At 44.5% G+C, this 16,392-nt stretch overlaps 1 protein-coding gene across 2 annotated transcripts in view; it reads right to left on the bottom strand.

Moving 5' to 3' along the window:
- The window catches only part of CCN4 (cellular communication network factor 4), a 36,645-nt gene extending 25,573 nt beyond the window's left edge, over positions 1-11,072 (bottom strand). Inside the window, exon 1 of one of the 2 annotated variants that reach the window (XM_080580714.1) lies at positions 10,780-11,072. In XM_080580714.1, the coding sequence (XP_080436840.1) occupies positions 10,780-10,827 (48 nt within the window). In that variant the 5' untranslated portion in view covers positions 10,828-11,072. Of the gene's footprint in view, positions 1-1,687; positions 2,140-10,779 lie in introns of those variants that run through there. The other variant, XM_080580713.1, reaches the window with a different exon arrangement.
- Between the last annotated feature and the right edge of the window lie 5,320 nt (positions 11,073-16,392).

Genomic DNA, 16,392 nt, shown 5'->3' with positions numbered 1-16,392 from the left:
CAACAGAAAGCCCCAAAAGGCAGCTGTACCTTCCCTCCAATCCCCAACAAATGAAAGCTGACACACTGCAAATGGGGAAAAAAAAAAAAAAAAAAAGAGGCCAGTAGATTTGCCCTTGGCTTGTACAAAGCTTTGGGGACAAAACTGTTGCTTTCAAATTAAATACAATGGAAACTACAAGTGGGGAAAATAGAATACCTCCTGGCATGAATTCATAAAGAGAAGAGAAGAGAAGAGAAGAGAAGAGAAGAGAAGAGAAGAGAAGAGAAGAGAAGAGAAGAGAAGAGAAGAGAAGAGAAGAGAAGAGAAGAGAAGAGAAGAGAAGAGAAGAGAAGAGAAGAGAAGAGAAGAGAAGAGAAGAGAAGAGAAGAGAAGAGAAGAGAAGAGAAGAGAAGAGAAGAGAAGAGAAGAGAAGAGAAGAGAAGAGAAGAGAAGAGAAGAGAAGAGAAGAGAAGAGAAGAGAAGTTATTAGTAAAGGGAAATTATGCATTGTGCTGGAGAATGAATCCTCTTGCCCCTTGAAGTTAGTGGAAACAGAACTGAAATACAGGGCTTTGGTAAAATAAAAAAGATGCCAGAAACAGAATGAGAAATAACTGGTGCAAGCAGTAAACGTGTGCACACTGATAGACTCAGAGGTCTCTGCTCTCTGGATGGGAATGCACGGACTGCACTTGCAGGGCAAGAAGAGCAGGAGGGATTGCTTATGGTGGAAAGCAGCACCTTTTGCAAGGAAAAGAGTATCGAATAACCCTGTTTTAATCTGGGGCCCAAGAGATGAAGTGACTGTCCCAAAGGCAGACAGGATGTCTGTGGCAGAGCCAAAAATAGCAGCTAGATTTCTTGTTCCTACACTGTAACCATACCATGATCCTTCCTCCTACACACAGCTAATAAAATAAGTTGTTTAGTTCTTATAGGATGAAAAAAAAAGAGAAAATAAAAAAATAAAATAAAAAAAGAAATTGTTCCACTGAGCCAACTCTCAGATGCTGTCTGTTCAGCAAAATCAGTTGCTTTGTTTTTTATCTTTCAAACATCACATGCACCTGATGCCTGCAAAAGGGCAAGACTCTTTCACCTCTCCAATGCCTTCACATCCAACAAATCAGTGGTGATCAGCAGCTTCCAACTCACTGTGCTGGTGCAGAGCGATGTAAGGGGTCCTACACACTCTTGCTTGCTGTGATACCTGCTGGGGCTCAAGTCTAAACCAAGCAGATGATAAAATTTCCTTTTCTCATCCAGAGACCTCCTGAACTCAAATGACATCAAACCAAAAAAAAAAAAAAAAAGAAAAAAAAATCCACAAAACCAACGAACCAATGAATGAACGAACAAACCCTTGCTCAGGGTACTGCTGCAGCTCCACTGCAACACACAGACGTGGGGGGGTCCTGCACCCCAGCAGTGAAGTTCCGTGGCAGGTCACGAGGAGAAAGTCGCTGAGATATTGTCATGTCCATCAGCACCCACGCATCTCCCCAAACCACTCCATGCAAACGTTGCCTCTTCCCCATCCTAAACAACCCCAAACTAATAAAAACATTTCAGCTCTTAAGCAGTTCGTGCTGCTGCTTTCCCACAGAGGAGAGGACATCAGCTAGGCGTTTTGTCTCCAGGGGGCAAAAGATGAATTGCTAGTTATATGGGTACTGACATTTTTGCTTGTCTCTGGAAAACTGACCTTGGTGTTGGCTGTGCATTGCCTCCAGCAAGCCAAGAGGCTGCTGCGAGCAGAGCAGAGCAGGCACAGGGCTGGTCTCCCAGCTCCCCGACACCTGAGGGCAGTGTTGGTGCACAGATGACCGGGCTGTGGTGCTCCCCTGCAGCCCTGCACAGCGCCCTGCTGCTGAGGCTCAGCATCCTCCTGGGCCAAGGCTGCTCCACTTGCACAATTCGTGCCAGAAAAACAGCCAAACAAAACAAAAAAACAAACAGGTTTGTGAAGTGTATGGGGAGGGGGGGTGTTAGGCCAAAATATTTGTATCCACACTGTTCCCATCGTGGAGGCTGTTTTTCTAAGCTTCCCGTCTGTATGACAGGATGAACAATAAAACCATGATCAGCACCTTTACAGGCATATAATGACATGGGGAATGGGACAGATGTAAGTCTTTAATGATGTCTCTATAAAATAGTGCAATCACCAAAGATGGAGAGGTTTTTAAATGATCTGAACTGTGCCGCTGTAATACCCATTTATTCCTCTAATCAAGTACTCCAGCCTCCCAGACGACACCCTGGAAAGCATTTTCATGCAGCTGGCACGGGGGGGTGGGGGATCAGTCAAAAATACGGCACGGTCGTCTCCTTGACTGAAAACAGATAGCTTATATGATACATATGGAACAAGTGACACAAACGACAAAAACGCAAGCGTGTAGGTTATATATATGCGTGTTATATATATTTATGTGTACATAAATCACACAGAATTAAACATATCATCGAAAAGAAGCAGAAGCTTCTTATCTGAGCCTGAAAGCAGGCACGGAGTGCATCGTCCCACTGCAAGCTCAGGAGCCCACCCACACTCAGGCAACTCTGACGAGCGAGGAATTCACCAGCCTGCATGAGCACGGTCACACCACCTCCTGGGGGAACTCCAGCACACCAAGGAAGCTAAGCACAGGTTTTGATGCAAAATCTGGAAAAACAAGTCAAGTGACCCCCAGATATCCACCAGCTCATACGTGTCAGCTTCTCTGACCCCCTTCCGAGGCCCACAGAGAGCTGTGCCTCACAGAAACGTTCAGTTAAATGTAAGTTTTTTAATATGTGCAATTGGCACTCTAATAAAACAATGAGAATTAATAGTGAATGATCTCCATAGATTAACTTCAGTATTAAATATATAGTGACATCCCTGCTATTTAACTACAGTAACTGCACTATCTAGGGTCAAACGTGACAGAAAAGCTCTTAGAAAGAAGGCAGCTGAATTTGCGCCCATATTCTTATATCAATATATATCAGCCCACACACAGCTGCTGTGGGCATGACCTAGTCCTCCAAGACCAAGATCCAACAGGAAATACTGCCAGCAGTGCTTATAAATAAACCACCTGATGAGTGGCCAAACTAGTTAATGGAACGTGGATATTTTCCTAATTAATTTTCCACCATTTTTTTTTCTCTCGTAAAAATGTAACCGAAGAGTTTTATAGTGCAATCCACTTGCAGATTCTCAGCACTGGCTGCAGTTTTTGTGGTTTGGTCCTTCCTTGCTAAACAGATAAAATAATCCAGCTGTTACTCTAAAACCAAGGACTTGGTTGCCTGCAGGCAGCCGAGTACATGTGCCAGCCATTTGGAAGAGAGTTTTATTCCCCCCATATGGATTTTGATGCCTCTGCCTTCTTATCAGCCCAAATGCAGAAGGTTCCCTCTGTCAGGGCAGATAAAATCTGGTGATCATAAATGTGAGATATAGGCTGCTTGGTTATCCCGCACGTCCAGGAATGTTTTGGTGGACTTCAAAACTCAGAAGGGAGGATCCACAAGTCAAAAACTAACAAACAAACAAACATATACAGAAACAAGAAAAAAATAAAAATAAATAAACAAAACACTACAGAGTAACCTCTGGCACTACAAATATGGGAATGCTAAGAACACCATTTAGCAGTGACGATGACACAAGTGTTCAGAGCACAATCAGGAGATGCTTTAAGACAATGCTACACTTTTTGGGGTAGTCACCAGTTTCCTTACAGAGTCCTGGTACAAGGTGATCCTGAAGGTCTTTTCTAAATCAGACGATTTTATGATTCTCTGATTCTGTGAGTGTCTGCTCAGTGCAAGGCTGATCCCTTCAGTGAGATCACTGATTCAGGTGCTTAGTGTTGTCCCCAAAAGGCCCCAAATAGGTTTACAGTGAAACCATGCTTCCTTCTTTTCACTGGGCCTTTTCACTATGCCCTGTCACAGGCCAAGTAAAAGTTTATGGAGATGAAGAAACTTCAGCAAGAGAAAGAAACAATCACCCTCTCTTGCTGTCTGTCATTCCTTGAAAAACTTCAATGAGAAAACACAAAAAAACAAAAGGAGGAAGGTACTCTGGAAAGCTGCTAGAGCACAGAAAGGAATCAAAACTTTTAAACAATTCAGAAACTAAAGTTTTAGTTGCATTTGTGGGTTCTAGAAAGGGGAAAGTGATATTGTGCACACACAACACAAAAAAATTGCTACCTTATAACGGAGAAAAAAATCCCTATGCCACCCAGAGCAGTTTTGGTCAAAGAGTTGTTAAATCTATGTGGGTTGCACTGCTCCTGGTGGCAGCAGCAAGTTTTGTGTCAGGTATTGTACAAAACTTGTTTTCTATTCTTGACTTTACTATGTTCTTTCCATTATATGCAGGTGCTCCATATAGTAGTTGCAAGTTCCTGTATCTAACACTAATAACTCAGTCAAGTCAATGTTGTGTGCTAGAGATAGAATAATCCAACCAAGGCTTCATATACACTTGGAAGCATTTCACTGGAGGTGATTTCAGTAAGATCAGAAGGGAAAGAACAGATTCACCTTAAATATCAGTGATAATAAAGTGAATAGAAAGAGTTTGATCCAGCTCTGCAAAAAAGGTGTGAAAGCAACCAGTGCAGAACAGGTATTGTAGTTCCGTTCATCCAACCATTGATGAAATGCTGGACCAAGCTACTTTGCAGTGCTGCTCCATCACCAAGCACAAGCTGGTTTTTTTCGTTTGTTTTTGTTTTTTTCCTTTTTCTTACAATTTCTTCCAAATATGCGAGAAGGCAAGCTCTTAGGAGAAGGTGCTTTTGCAGGGCTGGCATTGATCCATGGTAGCAAAGTCCTAACTGAACACATGTCCAGTAATGTCAGGACCCAGGTATGCTCCTCTGACTCACAGCCCTCTGTGGATGATGCATGAGCCCACATTTATTTCTGCAAATACTTCTCAGGTTTCCTCTTGGGCTCATTACAAGCCATCCTGGAGTTCATGAAACTTGGCCTTCCAACTTGCTCATCTCTCATTTGCTTTCTAGGTTAAGTAGAATGACAGACCCAGACTAATAAAACAGAAGAACAACGTGGGAGCTATTGAGAAAGAGAAGAGGAACACAGCGATGACCACACAGTCCTGGAATGCATTACCAGCCCAAGTATTAGAAATTCATTGCTCAAGTTGTGCTGCAAAGCTTAGCCTAAATGTTATCTTCTTCACAGCTGTTTCAGCCTAATGGCTCTCCTTTCCTTTCCATCCACAAGAAGAACTACTCGTAGAGTAGAGCCAGCTGTTGGCATTCAGAGAGGTAAAAATGCCTTTTCTCCCTTCTGCTTTTCCACACCTGGTCCAGAAGCAAGGATTACAAATCAGAGGCCAGCAGCAGTCTATTGGAAGGTATAAGGGATTAAGAGGACTCCAGAAGCTCCACCCAGGATTCCAGAATAAGCAACAGCCAAGAGGGAAAAAGGTAAGTTTTTAGTATGGATGCACTGAATAGCAGAGACAGTGAGTAACAGAGGCACCAACAGAGGTACCTCCCAGAACCGAGAGATGAGATTACAGGAGAACCAGTGGTCCTCACCCACAGCTCGTAATCCCAGAGCAGCACTGGAGAACATCTGCACAGAGCTGCTAAAGCAGCAGACTTGGAGACCCTCGACCCAGGGACACATCTGTAAGGAGATCTGTGATCTCCTGGCCAACATGGAGCAATGGGAAGGGGAAGGTAACCCATCTCTGAAAGCAGCAGCTTCTGGGCAGGACAAAGCTTAGAAGAGGCACTGACAGGGAAATTTGGGTGCTGTGAGCCCAGGCCAAGGAGCTAGGGCTGACCTCTTGGTAAACACAGAAAGAAAAATAAATGGGTAGAGTTCATTTGGGCCCATCACCACCAAACTGATAGCTGTCAGTTAAAGTTTTTGCTTAATAGACACAGAAAATTCTACTTTTAACATAAGTGCTCTAAGACTGACGATGATGGAGTTATATTAGAAGAAGCCAAAGGGGAATTCAAAAGGACATCTTAATCCAGGGAGCCTACCTTCTCCTTCTAGTGACAAACTCAAATTAAAAAAAAAAAAAAAAAAAAAAAAAAAAGGAAACCTTATCTTGGTTTCTGGTCCCCAGCTTGAGCTACTGACAGGCTTGATACCATAAAGTATCTTCAGCTGAAGCTGTGCCATGGCTGTGGCTGTTCAGCTTTTGCCAGGTCACAGCTGCCAATGTTCACATGCATAATACTATTTCTTTGCCTTTTTTTTTTTTTTTTAAACAGCTTCATATCCATTCACACATGAGAGCCAAGGCTGTCCAGACAGGAATGCTCAAGACCCCGCTGGGACACTGAGGCCATCCAGAAAGAGCAGTTCTCAGTAAGATGAGCATTGGCAAGATGCTAAGCAACTCCTAACTCCCCAACATGGGAAGCTAGAGCTTCCGAAGAAAGAAATCAAATGTTCCGTGTGGATGTGGAAGACTTCTGAATTTTTGGCCAGTGCCTTTTCCCAGCATCTCGGGAAGGTAGAAGAACCTAAACAAGTGCAACTCTTTCACAGGAGAGACACCCAGCACAATCACATAAATCTCATGCTTTTGCTAAACCCCACAGCTATTATCTTTAATTAATGACTTTCCCCAGAGAAGCCCTGCTAGAGGAGTACTTGCAGGGCTGCTGCAGAGGGAAACAGGTACAGGACCTACCCAAGGTGACACGAACAGGCAGAGGCACAGCTGCGAGGGGAGCAAGGAGGCCAAGCCCTCTCCCTGGTTCTCTGTCTTGATTAGTGTTGGCAAAGACACTGTCACACATGGGCACCTCATGGCTGTCAAAGCAAATTTGGAGGCTCAATGGGAGAAGTTATAAAGAAAATGCATAAAAGCAGACATAGGGGGTATCTTATAAAAGATTTGGGTCTGGAGCTCTGATCCATCTGAAGCACTATCCAGTGCTGCCTTCAGGATGTTGCCTCCAAAATGGCAGTGATTTTGTTATGCCTGGGGATTTGTGAGGGGGTCTGCTGAATTAAGGACCAGCTTTGGGAGAGCCCACCCAGCCATACCCACAGGGATGCAGCTTTGAGCTGCAGGACGCTCACTTGTATGGCTCTTCAGCTGCTCTAATCAGGGTAATTTTAATTGTCATCCACAATTTAGGGAAGTGAAGGATAGAGACCCTCCTAAGGAGAATCATAGCCAAACTCTCTTTGGTAAGCAGCTTCTGTTAAGCAACAGGGAACGGTGGGAAGGTTAGAGGTACAAGTAATATCAACCTTAAACCTAGGCTGCCTAAGATTAGCCATGCACCATTATCAGTGTTGCAAGCCTGCAGTCTTCCATTATAAAGCACTCAGCAGACAAAACTCAGCTCACCTCCCTTGGAGGGCCACAGGATTTTTGCAGGTAAGGATAAAGTTTTTTGGAGCCTTTAATACTAAATTGTATGGGAGCTGCTAGCAAAACAAATAGATAAATTAATACATCAAACTGTAGATTTTATTTCATTCTTTTTGGTCAGAATGTGGTTTCTTCTGGAAGAAAACAGAGAAATGTAATCATTTTTTCCTGCCATCAAATCTAAATATTTTGCAAATGAAATTATTGGCCTTGCATCTGTGCCAATATATAAAAGAGGGGAAGGAAAAAAACATATTACAGTTCTCAAACCACCTTCCACACAACCTGTGACAGCCCCGAACTCAGGTCATTATCAGTGACTATCTAACGAAATCAATGGTCAAGCAGAGAATGTGCCTAGGTAAAACTATCTTTGAACATCTCTCTTCTCCCTCCTGTCCAGTATAGCCAAAAGACCAGTGTTTGTGTGCCATGACTGCCAACACATCAAATAAAAGTGTCAAAACCTACCTACTAGTCACTCTATAGTGAATCAATAAGGTTGGAGAAGACCTCCAAGATCATCTGGTCCAACCGTCCCCCTCCCACCAATATTACCCACTAAACCACATCCCTGAGATCAACAACAACACCTCTCTTTCACATCTGACCTGCTGTTTACCAACGTCATTAAAGGAGAAGTCTGCAGGACTGCATTCACTTCTTACCTGATCACCGCTCATTTCCCCACTTCACATGTTTTAGAAACTCTCAATGCTGTTCTTCTTCCCATATAATCTCCTTTACTAATTTTCTACAAAATGCGGAATTGCGTTCCTAATCACCCTGGTCTGGGATATTTTGTCCCATCTGAATGACGAGTCTCATATCTGCAAAGTCGTGAGGGCTCGGACCAGGAGGTCCTGGCTCATAGCACTGAGAGGGGCCAAGGCACCCAGACTTACAGCCCTTGCTGCAGAAATGACTCAGGCACTGAGGAATCTCAGCCGAGCTCACAGGACTGGGGCTCCCATGGTATCTGCTCGTATATCTATGAAAAATATTTCAAGTCATTTGAAAACTTATGTATGAAATTACAACTATGCTCTGCTGTTTTTCTCTTTCCCAACCCTTTGCCTGTACCATTAGGCTCCAGTACAAAACTTCATCAGTAAAGCTGTTTAAGAGCTCAGAAACTGCCTGTGGCTGAATACAGTTCTAGGGGTGATGGTCTGTCCTGCAGAACCTGAGAGCTGCCTTCTGAAACGCACATTAAGATATACCTCTTCTTCCCATATCCCCCATATCCCAGTGTAACATCTTTTTTTTTTCCTTTCTTCATATTCACATCACTCTTGAGGATGTCACAGGTCCCCAGGGATACCACTGAGCTCTGTATGTGCACAGTGGCTCATGTGGTGCTATCGCTCCATGGATGCATGCACAGTGTTGGGAAGATCTTTATTGTTGTTGGGATTGTGCTACCAAAGACTCAACACACAGTGAGGTGGGGCTGTGTCGGGGTTTTATCAGCACTCATCTGTGATGACCTGGGTGACTTAGCAGGGTTATCTCTCCTGGGCAGGGTGGTCATGCTGGCTAAATACAACACCCCACACCACTTGCAACATCTCTTGCACCTTCAGACATCCTTCTCTTAAGCAGACTAGACCAAGCCTGGTCTTCTCTAGAAAGTCCTTTAAATATTACACAGGCTAATACTCCCTCCCAGTTGCTCTCCCCTACCTCTCTCATCCTTCCATCCCATCTCAGGATTCAAGCACAGCCTTCTAGGGGCCAGCTCCTCAGGCCAGTTCAGGAGGTGACAGAGCTCCACCTGCACTTTTAGATGGAGGGCTTGACCTGAAAATGGTCCAGAACCAGGACTCTCTGTAGGCTATTTTTGACTCTTTCAAACTCTCTTAAATGATCGTCAGCCCAAACATACTGCCAGCAATATCTGGAGTGCACTTACTTACTCATCCCCACAGCAGGCGCATGTGTCTGCATGCACTCACACATACTTTCATGCTACAGCTGCTTTTTTGACAAGTGGCTTTGATATCAAAGGAGCCCAGGATAACCACGCTAAAATTTCCAGGGCTCACATACGTGTCCTGGAATAACACTTGTGGAGGGGTATGGGCAGGAGTTGGGGTCCCCCTTCTCTTTGGGTGACTTTTTACTTGCTCAACAAAAATCAAAGTTGATTCTTACCTGGGAGAGATGCATTTTGTTTGTTTGTTGCTAGCTTTGTGGCATTTTTTTCTTTTTTTTTTTTTTTTTCTAGGAGGGCACCGTATCAGTCCATCTCCACATTCAAGCAGGACTTATCGCTCTGCCATCTGCTGTCACACAGGTGCATCTGGTATACCACACCACGCGTGCTACTTTCCTACTTTCTCGCTTTAAAGCCCCGCTTTATCTCTCTATAAGCAAGCCAACCCTGGTGCCAGCAGCCCTGCAAAGCAAAATCCCCCCTGTGCGAAGCAGCTGATTTCCCCCACCCCTCCGAGCAGAAGAGATGCTCAGACACAGCCTCACAGCTCAGGGAATGCACAGCCTCGAGCTGGGCAGTCCAAGCATGTCCCTGGGATCCACCCTCTGCACCCCGGCGCTCCGGGGATGAGGATGAGGATGAAGATGTGGATGAGGATGAGGGGACACACGGCTGCTCAGTGGCTCTCCCGCTGGGGACAGGCACTCCCCGCACCCTCCGCCTCCCTGCCTTGATTTTCACCTTCTGAAACTCAACTGCTTTTACCCCCGGGGATTTTACACAAGCCGCAAGCATGCACTGGGAAAAGAAAAGCAAAACGCAAACACCTCCAGAAATGAGTGGCTCTCCCATACACTTTTTTTTTTTTTCCTCCAAAGAGGAGGTGAAGGAAAGCAGCTACCGCTCTGCCCAAACCAGAAAACAGAGATCCAGCAGAGGCAGGAAAAAAAAATAAATAAAATAATAATTTTCCTTCCCCGGCCCCGAGGCGGCTCCGGCAGCCACACACCTGTGGGGAGCGCCCGATGCCGGTCCCGGCTGTGGCATGGCTCGGCACGGCTCCAGCCCCGGTCCTGGTACCCCCGGGGAGCTGCACTTTCCTCCCCAAGCAGCTCCCTTCGCAGCCTGACCCTGGCTGCTTCAGGCAGCAGTGGGTGATCCTTCCCTCCTTGTTTCGTTCCACAGTAAGAATGACAGTGATAAAAGCAAGCAAGCAAACAAACAAACAAAAAAAAAACCACGGTTTTCTGTGCAGATCCACCTGGATGCTGAGTGGAGATGGACTCAGTTCAGAGACACTTCTGCGATTTTCCCTTTTTCCTTTCCTTTCATTTCCTTTTCCCTTCCCCTTCCCACCTTTCCCCCCTCTCCCATCTCCCACGCATTTACCCGTGCCCACGCTCTGCCCACCCCGCACCAAACCCGAGTGTGTTTGCAGAGGACGAGTCTCTCCTGCAGTTTCCAAACTCACCTGCAAAATGCTGCTTGTTGCTAGAATCCAGGGCAAAAGCCACCTCATCCCTGGAAGCCGGGATTAAATGCATTGATTGAACCCAGATTTAGAGCCGTTTTGAACAAAAACACCACTTTGGGGAACGCAGAGCAATCCTCAACTGGCAACCTAGCCGAGGCACTCTGCCTTTTTCTCTTGGCTCTTTGGGGATTTTATTAAAGACAGATCTGACGTCAGGGTGAAGGACAAGCCCTGCATTTTTCCTCTGGAGAAACTTTTCCTGCCTTCACTTCTTCATTTTTGTGTGTGGTGTTGTCCCACCTCCTGCATTTCAGAGCATCGCCTTAGCCAAAGGGCTCTTAAAGGGAAAGCTGCAGCGCAGTGGTCCAAGGCTCAGAGCCTGCCTGTGGCATTCAGGCTCTTGAAACTCAGCTAGGACAAGAAACATTCAACCAGGCTTTCCTGATTGTGATTAACGAGCTTAGATCTATACAAATATCCCCAGATGTTTGATGTGTGTAATTGCTCACAAGGAGTGGCCCCATTTGCAGTGCAGAAGGAGGTTAGCCCTGTGAGCACATCCCATGGAAAGCAGTCTGCTGGCTCCTCGGGGCACCCTATTTTTCTGAAAGGAAGGGCACACTGTCCCCTGCCATGCTTTGTATTCCCTCTGTGATTTTGGTAGTGTGTATTGGAGTCTGTGCCAGCTCCAGGGCCGTGATATTTCTATCCTGTGCCAGCAGCAGGGATAATGAATATTGCCCAGTACAGGAGTGCGAACCCCACCATAAACAGAGCTAAACCCTGATCAGTTGTATCCGCCTTAGTGCATATCCTGGTCTGGTTAGAAGGATCTTACCTGTGTCATCTCTGATTTTTTTTTTCTCTTTTTACCTAGATGCAGGTACACTATTTTCTCCCACCCTTCTAAATCTGCATTTGAAAGAATTTAACATCTCTCCCTTAAACAGAAGTAGTTAGGGATAAGGAAAATGAGTGCTCCCAAAGGAAAGAAAAATCATATTAAACAGCATTACATATCTCAAACCCAAGACAAAAAATCAAGATCTAGGCTGAAAGAGGTATCAAGGAAAATTTAAAAGCAGACAAACCCTCCTACTTTGCATGGCAGGCTGGGCAGTGATGGTTGGGTGAGTGTTTTGGTGGCCAAACTAGAAATGAACCAGTGCCTAAACCTCTGCTCACCCTTGGCTACCCCCTGTGATTGAGGTGTGCCAGCTGCGATTGGGGTGAGCCCCCCACAGCCCCAGGCAGCTATCCCAACCCTGCGGGGGAGCTGGTGCTGTGGTGGGGTTTTCTACCCTGCTGAGCTCCGAGGGATATATGGTTGATGGTGGGTGGAGAGGGGAGAGCAAGGAATGCGTAAACTCCAGTAGCTTGTGCCCTCGCACCACCTTTCATGCTTCCCACTGTGATGGGCAGCTTAATGGTTTTGCACCAGCCGGACCAGGGAGCTCTAGCAGGACCAAGTTTTCCTTGGGACAGTCTGGACATCTGGCTGCTCTGGGAAATGATCCAGCCAAAGCTTGGCTGCAAACCAGAGGAAGTGTCGCCTCCTCTCTTGCTCCTCCGGCATCTTCACGCCCACCACAGCCCTCTCCCAGATGGCCATACCTCCCTGGAGGTCAGGTTCTGTCAGGTTCCTCCAGGGCTGTTTCTGTTCTCCTTCCTCTATAACCTTCTCCCTCTTTCCTCACTTTCCCCTCTGTTCATTCATTCCACATCTCTCCATTCCAGTAGTTCTCTCTCACCCCTCTCTGCCACCAGCACGCAGGGCAATAGGCTCAGATGCAAAGTGGATGACTGTTACCTCTTACAAGTGGTGCTTGCAGGCTTGGACCTCAGACTTTCCTTTCCTTTGCTAGCAGCCTTAGCAAAAGTAGCTCTGCTTTGCAAATGCAAAAGGAAAAAGAGTTCAAAGCTCCAAGGTTATCAGACTTCACAATCGAGGGAAAGGACACTTTATGAATGACACCAGAAATGGCAGTGTGTTGAAGATTTTTTTTTTCTCTGTGTGTGTGTGTGTTTGGGGCTTCTGTTTTCACAAAGCAGTTGGTTATCTCATTCTCTTCGGAGCACTTCCCCTTCATGTTTCATTCCCCTTAGAGAACGCCTTAGCTATTGCTGTGGTCAAGTGCTTCAGTGAGGATCGAGTCTTTGAGATGTGGACATCTGGCTTCTTGCAACTCCACAGCTCATCTCATGTTAGTTGTGGGATTTTGTCATGTGGTGACCATAAGCCAGATGCTCTGTCTCAGCTTGAATGAGACAGGGATTAAGGAGTGGACCTGCGGCTCCAGAGTAGGGTGCTGAGACATCCAGCTACCTCAGCAGCCTCTCTAATAGTGATTTCTGTATGCATATGGCAAATCAGCGCACTTACAGGTGTGACTGGGTGTACAGTTATGTCATTGTCTAATGTGCCAGGGACGTTTAGGTTTTTGTTTAACTCAAGGATAGCAGCAGTCCATCCTGGGCTCAGCTCCTTCCAAAGATGACAATGCTAAAAGAGATCTCTGCAGTCGTGTCTCACTCTGGTTTAATCTTGGGGAGATTTGCACTGACCCCCATAAATGTAGGTTCTAAAGACACTGCTCTACGTAGTTCAAAAATTAAAGCTTAATTTAAGATCTTCAAGTGGTGGAAAATCTACTTCATGTTTCAGTAAGTTCAGCTTCATTTACTATTAAAAATTTGTCTTGCATTTTCAGTCTGTTTGCTAGTTTAATCTTTCTGCCAATGTCTGCTTGGCTGATGAGAATTCTGTGCCTCCTTCCAGCGAATACATTTGCAAAGGTGCAGTAAATCACTGCTGAATCTTCTCTTCAATAAAACAAAGATGACACATTGCTTTTCACTTGCAGTGTCTGATGGGTTTTCTGGCTTTTTAAGTAATTTTATAGTTTTAATGACTTTTTTCTCTTTACCTTTCACTTTCCATGGAGATTGTGTCTGTGAATGCAACTATTTGTCACTCTGCAGTCACAGCGAACATCCACAGTGAACTGGAAACAGGTAGCATGCCCCAGTGCAAAACAGCTCTGATTCTGTAAGCCCAGCACTTTAATATCACTCCTTCCTCAGTACGTCCCTCTTGGCCACATAAACATGCTTCTCAATTTGACTATGTTTTACAGTCTTTTTAGACTAAATAAACTAGGAAATGGATTGATTTATTTTATGCTGTGTGATGTGCCTGACACTTTTACTGAGGGCTGTAGTTGGCCAAAGAACACAGAACCTACTGAGAGTAGAAAGAGGGTTCAGGGAGGATGGATGCTGCTCTTGCTTGAAAATATGTGGCAGGAATAACTCCTTGGATGTAGTGGATTTACCCTGTAATAAATGAGATCAGAGTCTGCCTGTGAGTCCAAGGGAAAAAAAAATATATAAGAGTACCTTGGAATTTCCTGACTCATAAAAGGTAAAGGCTGAGTCATTGAGTCATGAATCTACATTTTAAACAAGCCAAATAAGTAGCTATGTTAGTCTTCTATCAGGGTACCCATGTTTCAGGCAGGGTGAGGGAGGAGGTTCCCCCCTCACACAGGATTTACCTGCAGGACAGCAGAGGCTCCACTGGGCCCGAGAACAGCAGCAAGGCTGGCAACACCACCACCTTCAAGACGGGTTATGGAATGGGAAGCGAGATGCAGGAGTCAAACTGCACTTTCTATTATTGCTGTTGTCATTATTACTGAGGTGATAGGAAGGAGAGTTGCATCCTGTTGCATTCAAAGCCTGTGCCTTTGAAATATCAAAAGAGCTTGAGAAACAAGAATGTGAAAACATCTGGTTTAGCTGACTCCTGATAGCATCAAGCGTCTGAGCACTCAGCCAGCCCCACTTCAACACAGGTGAGCATCTCATTTCCACAGCCTTTGGAGATGATATGACACCACACAGTGCAAGAACCTGCAATACAGCAGCAGTATCACTCTTCGCTTTTTAAGCAGTCTTCCCAGAGATGAAAATGAACAGAAATCACAATACAGATAGAGATCCAAGAGCTCCTTTGGTCCCATTCAGCCATGGTAACATGATGCAGAAGGTACCAGCTGGTATTTTGTGCGTAGAGATGAGCGAATGTGGTAAAGCCACTAGTGGATTCCCTCAGTCCCTTCAAAAATACCATGAAGTGAGATACCTTGAAATGTTACTCAACACAGGTTTCCATTTCTGAGCAAGCACACATAGTTCTGTGGTTTGCCTTCCCCACGCTGATGTACATTTAAGGCTGATAATAGACCCAACAGCTAATATATATATATAATTTGGTTCAGGTAAACCAGTCTGAAAGGCAGCACTTCAGGACTCCAGGACTGAATGATTATTTCTCCAAAGAGCCTGCAGCCAAATCTGAAAAATGGAACCCTCAATATTTAATTCACTCATGCAGCCAAAACCATTTATATTCAAGTGAGAATACTGCCTTCGGGGAGACATGACTGTGGTTTCAGCCCCCATAAATAGACTCAGACTATTAGGACTGCTCTTCAGCTGGTGTCATTCTGTGTGACTGTTGATTTCAGCAGTATTAATCTGGCTGACAGGGGTTGAGCTGTTCCACTGTGAGTGAAAACATCTAGGGTTTGAATGGCAGTAGTGAAAAAAAAAAAAGAGCCATTGAAATATTACATTCTTTAAGTTCCTATTTAAAGACAGTGTAGAACATTTTATCAATTTATAAATATGAGTCATATCAGATCTTCAGTGATTGATGCAAGCAACTTCAAATATTTTATTTTCTTCTATAATTCCATGGCTTTTTTTTTCCTCTTAGATTTTCCCCTCAAAATTAATGGCCTGACTATTGTGTTCATTTATTCTTAAATTTTCATAATTTCCTGTTGGACATTTATGTGGCCAATATGTGGGCAAAATTATATTTTGATGTTTTTGAACCAGTACCAGGCATTCATGAGAATGGCAATGGCACTTAAGGGCACCCAATGTTTTCCATGTGTCTCAATATCTGCTCTGAAATAAATATCGGTTTCTTAATATAAACTTTTAAAAAAATAGAAGAAAAAAGAAAGTAAACAAACAACCACAACATAATGAAAATGCCAATCACCAAGAATAATTAATAATCAAAATGAACAGGCCACAGAGAAACACAAACCTGCCAGAAATATGAACAAGCTCTGAGAAATCCTTGCTGTAGAAGAGTTGTTTTCTGGAAATAAAGATTAACATAATATTCACTAACCAATAAAAGAAGCTAGATTAATAGCATATATTGAGTCTGAGCCTCAGCTGGTATAAAAATGAAGTCCTTAGAGTTGATTTGTGGCATTCATGGGTGCAATGCATTATTCATAAATATTAGTTCAACTATTTGAACAAATGCGAGAAGTGCAGGGGAGGAATTAACCTTTTGGTTTGCCTCCTGCAGATGTTCTCCTTGAAGCACATGAAGAGAGAGGAAAATATATTGACTAATAAACTAAGAGAGGATAAAAGGATGAAGAATCCCAGCAAATACAGCACACATTCCTGAAGTGGCACAGTCTGCTCCCTCCATAGTTTGGCCTGCTTCATATCATGGTCTTGACAAGTAATTTTATGACTCACTCGAAGAAATGACTTCACCCACTGTGGATAATG

This window comes from Anser brachyrhynchus, assembly GCF_964034855.1.
Source record: "Anser brachyrhynchus genome assembly, chromosome: 2".
Taxonomy (NCBI): domain Eukaryota; kingdom Metazoa; phylum Chordata; class Aves; order Anseriformes; family Anatidae; genus Anser; species Anser brachyrhynchus.
The sequence above is the reverse complement of the archived record's forward strand: the minus strand, read 5'-3'. Positions and strand labels throughout refer to the sequence as shown.